The sequence below is a fragment of the Erpetoichthys calabaricus genome, chromosome 14 (assembly GCF_900747795.2).
Source record: "Erpetoichthys calabaricus chromosome 14, fErpCal1.3, whole genome shotgun sequence".
Lineage (NCBI taxonomy): Eukaryota > Metazoa > Chordata > Cladistia > Polypteriformes > Polypteridae > Erpetoichthys > Erpetoichthys calabaricus.
This window is the reverse complement of record NC_041407.2, coordinates 59849632-59864115: the sequence shown is the minus strand read 5'-3', so window position 1 is coordinate 59864115 and position 14484 is coordinate 59849632. Positions and strand designations below refer to the sequence as shown.

General features: G+C 45.1%; 2 protein-coding genes across 2 annotated transcripts in view; one reads left to right on the top strand and one right to left on the bottom strand.

The window, feature by feature from the left end:
• eif3i (eukaryotic translation initiation factor 3, subunit I) overlaps positions 1–14484 on the bottom strand; it is a 342432-nt gene that overhangs the window by 242165 nt on the left and 85783 nt on the right. The window lies entirely within an intron of this gene.
• Positions 13457–14484, top strand: part of zgc:154055 (uncharacterized protein LOC556036 homolog) — a 66614-nt gene continuing 65586 nt past the window's right edge. The window contains exon 1 of the mRNA XM_028819123.2: positions 13457–14044. Within this exon, the coding sequence (XP_028674956.1) occupies positions 13821–14044 (224 nt within the window). The 5' untranslated portion in view covers positions 13457–13820. The remainder of the gene's footprint in view (positions 14045–14484) is intronic.

Sequence of the window (14484 nt, the reverse complement as noted above, 5' to 3'; positions counted from 1 at the left end):
GTTTTGAACATGGAAGCTCAACCCTGGGGACGCCTGGATTTTTACTGAGCCCTGTTTGGCAGCACTTCCCACACACCCGGAAGTGCTGCTGGAAGAAGGTCATTGGACACCTGGAGTCCTTCTGGGTGTCCTATAAAAGGGGCCAGCCACCACTACTCAATGGCCAGGGTTGGGAGGAAGAAGGACGAAGCTTGTGAGGAGGAGTAGAGGCGAAAAGGACTGGCCGAAGAAAGGCGAAAAACACTGTAATTGTCTGTGTTGCTGCTCTGTTGTGCTGTGATCTGGGGAGCGAGAAAATTGGTTGACACAATGTATATATATATTGTAAAAGGCGCTATATAGCGCCCGACCCGGCACAGACTCAGGCAGAGGCACGTACTTTAATAAAAGGCTTTTTTTATTTCTTCTTCAGCCGTGGGGCACGCCTTCCCCGTGTCCCACGGGCCCAACACAGTCCCAAAAGCACTTCAAATACAACAAACCACACTTCTCTCCACCCCAGCACCACCACCACTCCTCCTCCTCCTCCTCCTCCTCCTCCTCCTCCTCAGGCTTAGTCCTCTTCCTCCCGACTCTGGCTCTCTCGAGTGGTGGTGGCTGGCCTTTTTATACCCCACCCGGATGTAGTCCAGGTGCTTGGTCACCTGGGCCTAATTGCATTTCCGGGTGGGGCTGAGGAATTGACCAGCCGGGCTGGTAAGTCCACGCAGCTCCCCCTGGCGGCCATCCAAGCCCCCAACCAGGCTCTGGAGGACTCCATGTCCCATGGAGCCTTGCGCCAGGTTGGGGAATCATCGTCCACCAGGGAGGCTGCCACCAAGCGTCCCGGGGGAGGTACTGAGCTGCCCATGCTGGCTCCCCCGGAATGAATGCAGTAGGGGCGTCCCTGCCGGGCATGGGACCCAGCTGTCCTTCACATGGCCCCTCCCTCAGATGAGGCTTCTGGGGCTCATCGGGCTGCCCCGCGAGGGCCGGTCCTCTCCAGGATAGGGAGTCGGCATTCTTGGCTTCGCTCCTGCGGCCTGTGAAAATATAAGCAACAGGTCTGGGGGTGCTGCCCCGACGTCCCTGCCACTCGGACGTCCTCACTGGACAACACCTCCAGACATGGCCACCGCGGCCGCAGTTATAGCACGCCCGACCCCCTCCAGTTCGACCCTTGCGGGCGTGGAAGCAGGCAGGAAACGCCTGCCCCATAGCCCGCTCTGAGGAGGGCTTGTGACACTTCCGCCCCTCTGCAGCATAGCCCTCCCGCTGCGTTAACCCAACGGGCTCATGCTGCACCTTGTTAGGAGTCCCCAACCTCTTTGTCCGGGTCCTCCTCTTTCTTTGGGGTGCACTGATGGTCTGAGTCCCCTTATGGGAAGAAGGGAGACCCCGTGCCGTCTGCACCCCTTTAGACGGCCGTAAGACAGGCGCGGGCAGTCGGGGCGGAGTTGTTTGGCAGCTGATATTCACCAACTGCCTCCCCGCACGCTCTTCTGCCACGCCGTCTGTCATCACGGCAACGTCTTGTGTTGAGGACGGAGTGGCTTGGCAAGCAGTACTAATCACCACTGCCGCCGCTGCGCACCACCCTCCTTCCTGTTCGACCCAGGTTTCACCTACCTGAGTCGCTGCGTCCTGCAGGCTGGAGGGTGACGACCCACCTGTCCGAAGCCATTCAACCAGGGCTCCGCACGGGCCGCCGAGCTTCTTCTCAAGCCCCTCCTTTGATTCCTGCAGGACCTTAAAGACACAAAACAAGGACTGCAGGGCGAGGACAACTGATTGCACCTCCCCTGTAGCCCAGGAAAAGTTAATAGTAGCGGTCGGCGGTGGACCAGGGCTCCCCTTGTCCCCTTCCGCCGACCGCGGGCCATCAAGGCCCTGCGGCATCTCCGCAGGCCCCTTCGGGTATGCTAGAGGCTCGGGGAGAAGGTCCGTCGGCCCCGCCTGCAACCTTTCTTCGGCGGGCAACTGATACACGCCCTCCCCCCCTTCACCTGTTTCCGACAGGAGCTCCAGCTCCTTGAGCGGCGACACCACGCTGGGAAGCTCGTCCGGGCTCTCCTCCCCCAGCCGATCCAGCAGGGCGAAGGGAAGACACGGCTCTGCCTTGGTCTCCGCTGAGCAGACTCCACCATCCCTCCATGGACAGATATCGTCCGGCCACGACTGGGTGCTTTGTGGCTCGCCACCTAGGAGGCAGGCTGACGCGAATGCGGAAAACCCTTCCCGCAGCCCTTCCCCTTTGGGCCCGTCACCTACCTCCGGCTGCAACCCGGTCTGCTGGAGGGCATGGCAGTGTCTGGCGGCTGTCTTCTGTGACCGCCCGGCTTTCTTCTTCCCCATCCCACGGTGTCTTTAGGAGCTCTCAGTTGCTCCCTCTGTGCTGCACGTACCGGCTTGCGGCCGCTGCCGCGTGTGCGCGCTTCGCGCCTCTCAAGCTGTGCTGCGCGTGCTAGCTTACAGCTGCCGGCTCCCGCCGCGTGTGCGCGCTTTGTTGTGCTGTGCTGTCTTCTCTGGGTCGTGCCTGCTCGCTTGTAGCTGCAACGGGAGCGCGCTCTCCGTGCACCTAAGTCGAGCACGTGCCTCGCGCTGTTAAAGGTTGCTATACTGGGTCTCTGCACAAAATTTATTTGCAGGTTCCGGTCCAAATGGACGGACCGGGCTCCTGCCGACTACGCCAGTTGTAAAAGGCGCTCGCCCATCCCTTAGGACCGACTGACCCATGTTGAACTGCTGTTCACATGGAACCCTGCTCCACTTCGGCCTTCAAAGCGCTCTAACACCGGCACAGACTCAGGCAGAGGCACATACTTTAATAAAAGGCTTTTTTTATTTCTTCTTCAGCCGTGGGGCATGCCTTCCCCGTGTCCCACGGGCCCAACACAGTCCCAAAAGCACTTCAAATACAACAAACCACACTTCTCTCCACCCCAGCACCACCACCACTCCTCCTCCTCCTCCTCCTCCTCCTCCTCCTCAGGCTTAGTCCTCTTCCTCCCGACTCTGGCTCTCTCGAGTGGTGGTGGCTGGCCTTTTTATACCCCACCCGGATGTAGTCCAGGTGCTTGGTCACCTGGGCCTAATTGCATTTCCGGGTGGGGCTGAGGAATTGACCAGCCGGGCTGGTAAGTCCACGCAGCTCCCCCTGGCGGCCATCCAAGCCCCCAACCAGGCTCTGGAGGACTCCATGTCCCATGGAGCCTTGCACCAGGTTGGGGAATTATCGTCCACCAGGGAGGCTGCCACCAAGGGGAGGTACTGAGCTGCCCATGCTGGCTCCCCCGGAATGAATGCAGTAGGGGCGTCCCTGCCGGGCATGGGACCCGGCTGTCCTTCACAATATATATATATATATATATATATATATATATATATATATATATATATATATATATATATACAGTTTTTTTCAGGTATTCCAGTTTTATTTCCAAAATATGAATGACTGTGAATGTGCCCTATAGACCAGCATCACATCACAGGACTACGGTTATTGAATCTTATTGCTTCTAAGGATGTCAAACTATATGATTAGGAATTGGATGTGATTAGATGACTGATTACAAACTTCACTCATGCCCTTTCATCACATTTCCAAAACTTGTATGATGCAAGGTTGATTCACTTTAGCAGCCATTCAGTGTGGAGGACACTGGAAAAGAAGAGAAGTATCTTGTAAAAGTAAACATGAAATATCACATATCACATCTGGCTCTAAAGTCTCCTCTATTTGCACAGTCCAAAACACTTACTTTCTTTATTTGTTTTTCACTGTTTGTGTGCATGACACTTGTCAGTTAAACACTCTCTGTTTGTTAAGTCTGGCAGACTCAAAAGTCCACCCCTAGGATTTACAGCTTGGTGCGAGTAAATCCAACCAGTATGATTTTGTCGTCATGTGTCACAGAGGCTGGTAGGCACTATGAACAAGTTGCCGGATGTGTCACACACCGTGATACTGTAGATGATGACATTCGTGCTCTGGAACATTCTGCAACTTGCTGTGCTTTTCATACGATTATGTAAATGAACACTAGAACTGAAAACTGTAGGAGAAGTCATGCACCGTGACACTGATCTAATGAATTAAAATTTCCATTCATGGATGGTTCCTTTTTCGTGTCTGCTGTTGAGTTAGTCTCTTAAATAAGACAAAAGTGTTTGAATAAAAAGCATGAAAGTTAGCGATAGATTGATAGAAAACGAAACACAACATTCCATTAGTAGTGTGCCAGTTCATTGTAGGGCACACTCACATTCACAAGTATAACAACTCACACCAGTTATAATTTTATCTCACAAAGATGTCGCTTTGAAGCCTGAGTGGAAAACGAATAACCTAGAAGTAAACCTGTATAAAGACAATGAAAACATGCAGACTGCGGTTTGACCAAGGACTCTGGAAATGGCAGTACTCACCTATTGTACCACCCATTTTGATTAGTCAGCATCTCTCTCTCCAATAAAAATAAGGATTGCATTATCTGTTGATTAACTCTGAAAGTTATCTTTTAGCAACAGATTATTTCCTCCCCATTCATTCATAAATATTCCACTGCTTAATTTGAATGCCAGAAACTGCAAATTAATCTTACTTCTATTGTATATACAGAAAAAAAAGGTAATAAGTTAAAAAAAAAAAAATAGACCTAAAATCAAAGTTTAATATCAAAAGGAAATGTTTTGCAACACCTTGGATGATGAATCTATGATACCACAATATAACAAATGAGAAGATTTCGTAATTTTCTTGGTACGGGTGTCTCTGAGTCATTCTACATTTTATTCCACATGCCAGTTCCAGTCCTCTGCTGCTATTTCAAGTACAAGTTTATTTTATTTTTGTAGAGGGTCTGTTTAGAGAATTACTTGGGCTGGAGAAAAAATTGTGAACACTGCACGTTAGTCAAAAGGCCATTTAAAGTTGGCAGAGTGCTGAGCAGCAAACCGTTATGCTGTGAAATAAATTTAAAGTGGTGAAATTGCTCCCCCTGGTGAATATGAGGATGCATTGCTGTCCACCAGTATACCTAATATGAGCAAACGAATGTAGAGGAGAGTGTCAGTCTGTCTCCTGAAAGACATGCTCTAGTTTATTGTCATGTGCACAGAATGCTTATTTCTGTATGACTGATCAACAGGAGCTACATCACCAACACCAACGCCATGATTCAAATGCATTTTTTATTGAACAATTGAACTTGATATTGCAGCCGATTATTCAAAAGAAACGCAAGAGTCACTTGCAGAATAAACAATAAAGTCAATACATTCAGAATACAAAATGGTCTTTAGTGTTTATTTTATCTTTTATAATGAGAGAGGCAATGGCACTCCTGCGGTGGGCTGGCGCCCTACCCGGGGTTTGTTTCCTGCCTTGCACCCTGTGTTGGCTGGGATTGGCTCCTGCACACCCCCGTGACCCTGTAGTTAGGATATAGAGGGTTGGATAATGGATGGATGGATTATAGTACTCAGTTAAAGTAGAAGACTACAAAACTACATCAGAAAGCAAGCCTAAGACAAAAGGAGAGCATCCCATTCAGTTTAACAATGCATTTAAACACATTATGGGATAGGGTTCAACAAAGTAAATGACCGCTTTGTGCACAAGGATGCCAGATTACACGACCAGCCACAACTAAATGATGACATTTCTGCACAGTTTTACTTTTCTAAAGTGTCACAATCTCATCTCTTCTTTCCAATAACGTGTGGCCTGCCAGAGCCAGTGTTATACTAATGCTTTCCTGGTGGGTAAAGTTAAGTCACAAAACTTTTTTCTTGTTTATATTCTGTTGTTGTGTGTTAAACATGTGACAGACAAATCTCTCTTCTGTTTACGAGGTTCAGAACAGCCACGTTCCTTATTTCTCACAGCTGTATCCTATGCAATATACTTCATGCTGAGCGCTCATTGGTTCTCAATTATTATTCACACAGAGCCCACCCCTACGACTTAAGACAAAATTAAAGCTGTTTAATTTGAAACAGGCAAGTTGCAGACTGTTTGGACTGAATTGTTGGTGGTCTCGGAAGCGCACTGCGGGTGCCTTCAACTTGCAAAGATTACAGAGATGAACACTGAGACTGAAAACATATGAAAAAGACATGTAATCAGGGCCGGATTTTCCTATAGGCTAACTAGGCTTCAGCCTAGGGCCTCAAGATCAAGAGGGGCCTACATTCAAATTGTTAGCAAAATTTTGTTATCTCTCATGTAATTTACAAACTTAAAAATGGAAGGTGAAAGGGCCTCATAAGTGGAATAGCCTAGGGCCTCTTTTCATATAAATCCGGCCCTGCATGTAATGTAACATGGCCTTTACACACACACACATCCCTGCCACACAGAGGCCAGTCTGGAATCCCCAGTTAACCCAATCTGCATGTTCTTGCAAACATTGGAGAAAATATGGAGTAGCTAGACGACAGCCTATGCAGGCCCAGAGGTTAACATGCACACTCCACCAAAACATAGCATAGGACAGGCACCATAAACCAAGAGCACTAACCACTAAGCTGCAGTTTCATCGTGTTTATTGATTTAAGTTTCTTAGTGAGTTTGAAAAGACAGAACAAATATTAGCAAATAGCATTTACTGCCCATTAGCTGAGAACAGCATGGCAATAAACAAGCACAGTGACTTCAACTGGATTTTACAGATGTTATGATCAGAAGCAAGCTGGCAAATTATTATTGTGAACTCTTGCTTTTTCTTAATGTCCTTTTTATCTTTGGATTCATAATAAATCTCGATCCATTTGTTATTGAACCACCTTGGTCTTTCTCAGGATAACAGGGGCCTGGAACTCATCCTGCCTGATCTGGATACAAGTGACACTCATAATTATATTATGTTATATGAGACATTTTTACTTGATGCCTTTATCCAAGGCAAATGACATTATCTGGATACATGAATTAAAATTGTTCTCAGGTAATTTATACATTTGGAGTACAGTCATATTGAATGGCACACTCAGATTCATACAATGACGCAGAGGTGAGAAGTGACCCTGCAGTCTAATCTGTAACATCGGCACTTCTGGTGACATTTAAGTAAAGTAAGAGAGAAACAGCATGTTGCCGCACCCACTACATGACAAACCACCCAGACTGGGACCCGAGTTCAACCATGCAACAGGTGACACCTCAGCACCACCCTGAAACAACATGAGGTTTTTAACAGTGGCAGGACCAACCCCCAAGTTTTCTCTGCAAGTTGGAGGACCTCCTTGCAGGGCTGGATGCAGATTAGCGTCATACTTGGAGGTTAAGGGTCTTGCTCAAGGACCCAATGGAGAAGAGTCATTTGTGGTGTTTACGGGGTTCCAACCAGCAACCTTCCGATTCCTGGTGTAGATCCCTAGCCTCAGAGCCACCACTCTGCCCCTAAGTAAAGTAAGTAAAGAAAAAATGTATTTATAGAGCACCTGTCACAGACAGAAGTTGCAAAGCGCTGAACAATAAATCATAGACTAAAAAGAAATATCAAAACATAAAACACGAGGGATGTTCAAAAAGTTTCCACACTTGTTTTTAACTCTGTTTAAGAATTTCAAAATCAAATTCCATCACTTTTCTACATAGTCACCTTTGTTTGCAATGCAATTTTCCCAGCTTCATACCAAATTTTTAATGCCCAATTACTACTCCTACCACCTTCACTCTTTCCAATGAAAATATAAAAGTTGTGAGATATGGCCGGCCATTCATCCCGGCCAACACCCCCAGGCCGCCAGATGGAGCCCTCCCTGCAGAATGGAGGTGCCCCGAATGCCAGCAGGGAATCATGGACAATGCAGTTTTAATACACAGCCCTGCTGGATACCATGGGGGCCACCAGGAGTCACTGCAGGGAGGCCCAGGGATTGTTATTTTCACTACACCCCGGAAGTACGTCCCAGGAACATGGACAGAGGAAATGACGTACTTCCAGGATGAAAAAGACGAGTTTTCACCTGACCCGGAAGTGTTAAGAATCACATGGACTGAGGGATCAGAAACGCTTCCGGGTCAAGCTCTTTAAAAGGACTGTGGGAAATCCCAGCAGTGAGCTGAGTTGGGAGGCAGGGTGACTAAGTGTCTGGGAGTGGAGGATTGTTTATTGTTTAATTGAGTATTGTGAAGTGGAGGGTGCTTTGTGCACATTTATTATTATAATAAAGTCATTTTGGACTTTTATCTGGTGTCTGGCATATTGTCCGAGGGTTCAAGGGAGCGAGAGCGCCCCCTATCTGTCACAAAGTGTAAAACGTTTTGTATATCGCTCGTAGAATACATTTTAATAACACAAAACAAAATACAAACCAAGGCTACCCAAATGCCTGTCTGAACAGAAGTGTTTTAAGATGACACTTGAACAGTTCAATAGATTCGGCTAATCTCCACGACAGTGAAAGACTGTTCCATAACCTTGGAGCAACTGGTTGAAATGCGCGATCCCCACGTGTCTTTAATCTGGAACCTAAAGGAGATCTAAACGGGAACATCTTAGAGGATGGCCCGAGGTGCATTGTTGGAGGAGGTTCGTAATATACTGGGGAGCTTGACCGTGCAGAGCTGTGGAAGTAAGAACCAGAATTTTGAACTGGATCCTAAATTCCACCGGCCACTTCAATTGGGGAAATGTGGGTTCATTTGTGTGAGCGTGTTAAAAGCCTGGCAGCTACATTTTAAACAGTTTGAGATGAGATAAACCAACTCTGTTTAGACAGGTAAAGAGGGAATTACAATAATCCAGATGGGATGACATGAAAGCCAGGATAAGCATTTCCATCTCAGCCCTGGTAACAACAGATCTCAGCTTGGATACATTTCTTAAAATGTAAAAAGCAACAAAGACTGAGACACCTGACATGTGCAACAAAACTTAGAGATTGATTAATTATAACACCTAGATTATGTAGGGATGCATGAGAAGAGGTGGAGATGGTGGTAAGTTTCTAAGAAATTGCCAGGTGCAGATCTGGAGGTGCAAAGGTTAAAACCTCAATTTCCTGCGTTTTTAACTTTAAGTATTTGGCAAATAGCCGATTATTGACCTCCTTCAAACAATTGACCAAAGTAGACAACTTGTGCAGTTCTTTTGGCTTAAAAGAACAATAAAGCTGAATGTCGTCAGTGTAAAAATGGTGGGAGATACCATCAAAAGAATTGATCATTTGTGCTAGAGGAGGCATATACAGTGAAAACAAGATGGGTCTGGGGACAGATCCTTGGGGCACCCAACAAGTCAAAGAAGTAAAAACAGAAGTATACTCACATGCAGAGATAGAGAAACTCCTATCAGATAAATATGAGGTAAACCAAGCCAAAGTTTAGGCTCAAGAATGAAAATATATTTCATGTTTAAAACACAAGAAATATGACATATATAGAATTACACCAGTCTGTTCTATGCTCTGGGCGGCATGGTGGCGCAGTGGTAGCACTGCTGCATCGCAGTTAGGAGACCCGGGTTCGCTTCCCAGGTCCACCCTGCGTGGAGTTTGCATGTTCTCCCCGTGTCTGCGCGGGTTTCCTCCGGGCGCTCCGGTTTCCTCCCACGGTCCAAAGACATGCAGGTTAGGTGGTTTGGTGATTCTAAATTGGCCCTAGTGTGTGCTTGGTGTGTGGGTGTGTTTGTGTGTGTCCTGCGGTGGGTTGGCACCCTGCCCGGGATTGGTTCCCTGCCTTGTGCCCTGTGTTGGCTGGGATTGGCTCCAGCAGACCCCCGTGACCCTGTGTTCGGATTCAGCGGGTTGGAAAATGGATGGATGGATGGATGTTCTATGCTCTTCAATAAACAAGAACGTAATTGTATAAATAAATCCAGCGTAAAAGTTTTTTTCTAGAAAATATATGGAATGTACAACTATTTAAAACTACTACCTTTTTATATCACTTTATTCATCCAACCATTCATTGTCAAAAACAAAGGAATGCAGTACAAGGTCATGAGAGTCAGAGATCAAGATGGCAGCAGGTACAAGACAAGACCCAGCCTTTGTCAGTGTAACAGACCATTGCTGAGTACAGTCACTCACACCCACACACACACGCATGTGCACACCCACACATAATTGATCAGACATACATGGTGTACATATATGTAGAAACCAGAGCATCCAGAGAAATAACCTTGGAGAGAACATGACCACCAGACGGTGATTTAGCTGGGAATTGAGCGCAGTCATCTGACAGCAGCTCTAACCACTTTGCTGCTATTTCAGTCTAAATTCATTTTATTCTGGTTCAGTTTCAAAGTGTTGCAAGGTGTTGTACATACTTACAAATAATGTACAGTTAAAATAAAATCAAATGTCATGCACTATACAGAAAAAAATACAAAGTTGTTTCTTTGCTGCTATATAAACAATAAGATATAAACAAAGAATTATTATTATTATTTTGTTTTTTAATTTGGTCTTGGACAACTGATTATCCTGTTTCTCCTTAAACATTCTGCAAAGCATTACTCCAGCATAGCTCTGGATCTGAGACCAAGTGGGCATCCTTATCGTTGGCAGTAGTGGAATTTCTGGTATGAAAACTCCAGTAGGGCCACACAGACCTGGCAGGCAGATGCAGTCAAAAGAGGCACAGCTATCCTAAGAAGCCATCCAAAGAGGAAGTGTATGCAATTAAAGTGACCTTTTGATGTGAAGACAGGACTCTTTACCAATGACTGGCAGGGAGAGATGGATCTTCAAGATTCGGGGCTCTCAAGTGATAAACTTCTTTCTCTCTAGTGTGTATGAAAGTTTGACATTAAATGTTTTCTTGGCTATCAGTACAAAGTACATGGGGTAAGTAACATATAAGAAAAATTTATTTAAATATATACACATTTTTGGGAGGAGTAATGTTGAGATGCCACTACGTGTCAGGCTTAATTTTTAAGGGTTTGATGGATCCAAGATGAAGAAATAAACTGAAAGTGAGTACACAATTCCATTGCAATTGTGCTGAAGAACAACTTTACCAATTCAAGATTGAGGACAATAGAAGAATGTCTCAAGAGTACAGATTACTGCTGGAAAGGACAACAGTCGAATCCAGGGTGTATTTAAAAGCAGACACACATATGAATCACACAGAGAAAATTCAGAGTCACTGATCAGTCTAAGAACATATCTCGGGGCTGTAAGAAAACACATGGAAATTCCACAAGGAGGCAAGTTGGTCAGTATTTGTTGTTAGTGTTATGGTACATAATGTCTTTTTAATTTATGTTTAATTCTTTGTACTGCATGAAACACATGACAACAATATAACAGTACATTAAATTCTCACAGGCACTTTATCAAACTGAGTGTGTCAAAAAAGCCAGGGCATACCTTAGCAATATGGTAGCATCCCACCCTTGTTACTAGTAATTATGCAATTGTTTTCAGTGGATAAACAGTATCAATTCAAGATAACACCAAATGAATATGTTTAATTTATGTAGCATATCATTTCAGTTATGACTTTTACTATACTTGGTGAGTGCTCTGTATTGTTTGACTTTTATTTTGATGGCACTTTTTCATTTACGACTATAGCAGGGCAGATAAACTAGGAACACTTGGAGGCTGAGCTTTTTCCTGCCTTGCTTTTTTCTTCTGGTGGGTCGTTGTGGGTGGATTCACAAACCCCTCAAATGAAGTATCATAACCCACTGTGTGACAGCCTTGCAATGCTCTTTACACTAGATACCAGCTATTAGGAATTGTCACTCACAAGACTCTCAGCCTTACATTACCATACAGTGCAGGAAAGATGAAAGACCTTTATACAAAATAGAAGAAATGAAAATCCCTTTTTTCACAAGCACTTAAATTTTCTCAAAACTCTATTCAGCTGGCCCAACTTTATATGCTGTTGTCAAAATTGGTTTGCGTTTCAGAATCCTGGTACTGGGTAAACACTGTGATTGGTAGTTTTTAATCCATCCATTTTTCTAAGCGTTTACCTTCAGTGAAAAGCATTGATTTTTTTTAATCATATTTAAGTTTCATTTGATATCAAATTCAGAAATATTCAACTGTGTATTTTAGTTGCCTACGAATTTTTAAATATGCCTTTTGTGAGTGAGAGTGTGACTGTGTGTGTGTGTATGCCCTTTGATGGAATGGTGCCCTCAACAGAATTGACTTCTGCCATGTGCTCAGTGTTGCCTGGACAGGCACCACACCAACCCCTGCCACCCTGAATTAACTTAAGATGATTTCAGAATGTTATGTTATGTTATGTTATGACAGCTGTCTGGATCTGTTACCATTTTTTTAATTTCCTTATCCACTGAAAATACATATTGAGGGCCTTAATTGTTCTGGAGACGGTGGCACTGACCAGAAACCAGGAGACGGAGCTGGAGGTAGCAGAGTTAAAGATGCTAAGATTTGCATTGGGTGTGAGGAGGATGGACAGGATTAGAAATGAGTACATTAGAGGGTCAGCTCAAGTTAGACGGTTGGGAGACAAAGTCAGAAAGGCGAGATTGAGTTGGTTTGGACATGTACAGATGAGAGCTGCTGGGTATATTGGGAAAAGGATTTAAAGATAGAGCTGCCAGGCAAGACGAAAAGAGGAAGGCCTAAGAGGAGTTTTATGGATGTTGTTAGAGAGGACATGCAGGTGGTGGATATAACAGAGCAAGATGCGGAGGACAAAAAGATGATCCGCTGTGGCAACCCCTAATGGAGCAGCTGAAAGAAGAAGAAGAATTGTTCTCCGGTCTTATATTGAAATTAATTGAAGATCAGTACCAATTGAAACTAATTTGTATTATATTGCTCAATCTGAAGATGTTATTTTCAAAAATGCTTAGGAAGGAATAGGCAGGCAACCACTTTAGAGTTGCACCCATCCATCATCACACATATTTCAGGGGCCAATTAACTTAACCATCCACTCATTCTATTTTCTTTATCCTGATCAGGGTCGCAGGGCAGCTGGAGCCAATCCCAGCAGTCATCAGGGGCAAGGCATGAACAATATCTGGACAGGGCACCAGTCCATTGCAGGTTGAACACTGACACACACATGCACACACGCACTAGAGCTACTTCAGTAATGTCAATTCGCCTTAGCACAGCAGTGAATTCGCTATGCTGAAGATGGTAAATTCCCATTTTTGAAAAAACCGTTATATTGGTAATTTTCAGTTGGACGATGAAGAAAAAAATGGGTAAAAAACTAAGTTCTAAAATGAATCTCACAAGAATTCAGTTAACACCCAATGCCATCGCCGGCAATAAAAACCAGCAGCCATTTTTCTCTTGGACAAGTCTGGCACATTGTGGTGTTGGATATAATGACAGACTGTATGCAGTACATGGTAACTGGAAATCGTCAATAACCCCAGATGAGACATAAATGCAGTGCTTTGGGTAAACGCATGTTACTTACAAATCGTAAAATCATTTACTCTGAAGATCCGTTATTTTTCCCGGTGAGGTCAGACGTTTTATTACACAAGCACCCGTCCAAAAGGGAGTGAATCGTGCATGTTTTGGAAACTCCTCCGAGTCTACTCCCGTGGGGTCTAGGAGGTGTGTTCCTCAGTATTTCAGCGAGTTTCTTTATCGACTTATTCACTTCCTACTTTCTGACCACACAAGAAAGCGAAAGATCTCGCCTTTGCTTGATTCGCGAGAGACGATTGGCTGGCGGCGCCTCTTCTGCGCAGTTTACCGCTGCATTCTTTAACTGCGCTCGCTCAGCTCAGGTGGCCACGGGGGCTGCTGTTGTTTTACAGGGTGCACCCACCAATATGGTTCGGCAGACGGATTTATATGTCTGGCATTAGATTCGGAGCTCTAAATACCCGATTTCGTAAACACCACTGTAACGAAACATGGAGTTTTCTGAGCTCATCAAAACAAGCTATGTGGACAACGTGGTCCTGAGCCGGCCCTTCCGCCCTCCTGTCAAGGGGACCCTGTGCGTGACCAGCCACCACATACTGCTGTCCAGTCGACAAGAACGTGAACAAGATGCGGATCTGGGCCCAGACGAGGAAGAGGGGGACACACTAGAGCTCCTACTGCTGCTCAAGGGCATCGATGCTGTGGAGAAAAGGCGAGTGCTACCCTCCCGAATCCCGTGCGCCGCCGGTGAGAACGAGCCAACCTGTAGTCGAGTAGGAAAGCAGCCTATCTATCTATCTATCTATCTATCTATCTATCTATCTATCTATCTATCTATCTATCTATCTATCTATCTATCTATCTATCTATCTATCTATCTATCAAGTAAGTTTGGACCGAGCTGGTTTGTTAATGCATGGATTTAACTTTTTTCTGACTACTGTCTTCAAATCTGCAAGTTTTGCACACACACACACACACCTTTTGCATGTACTTTTCGATTGCCACATTCTGCTACTCTTTTTTGTTATATTTAATTAATGTGCATTAGAACAGACATACAGTATGCACTTAAAATGCTCACACGGATTATGTACTGTAGTTAAAACAAAGAAAACCATATCTTTGAGTATTATTTACTTTGGACTGTGC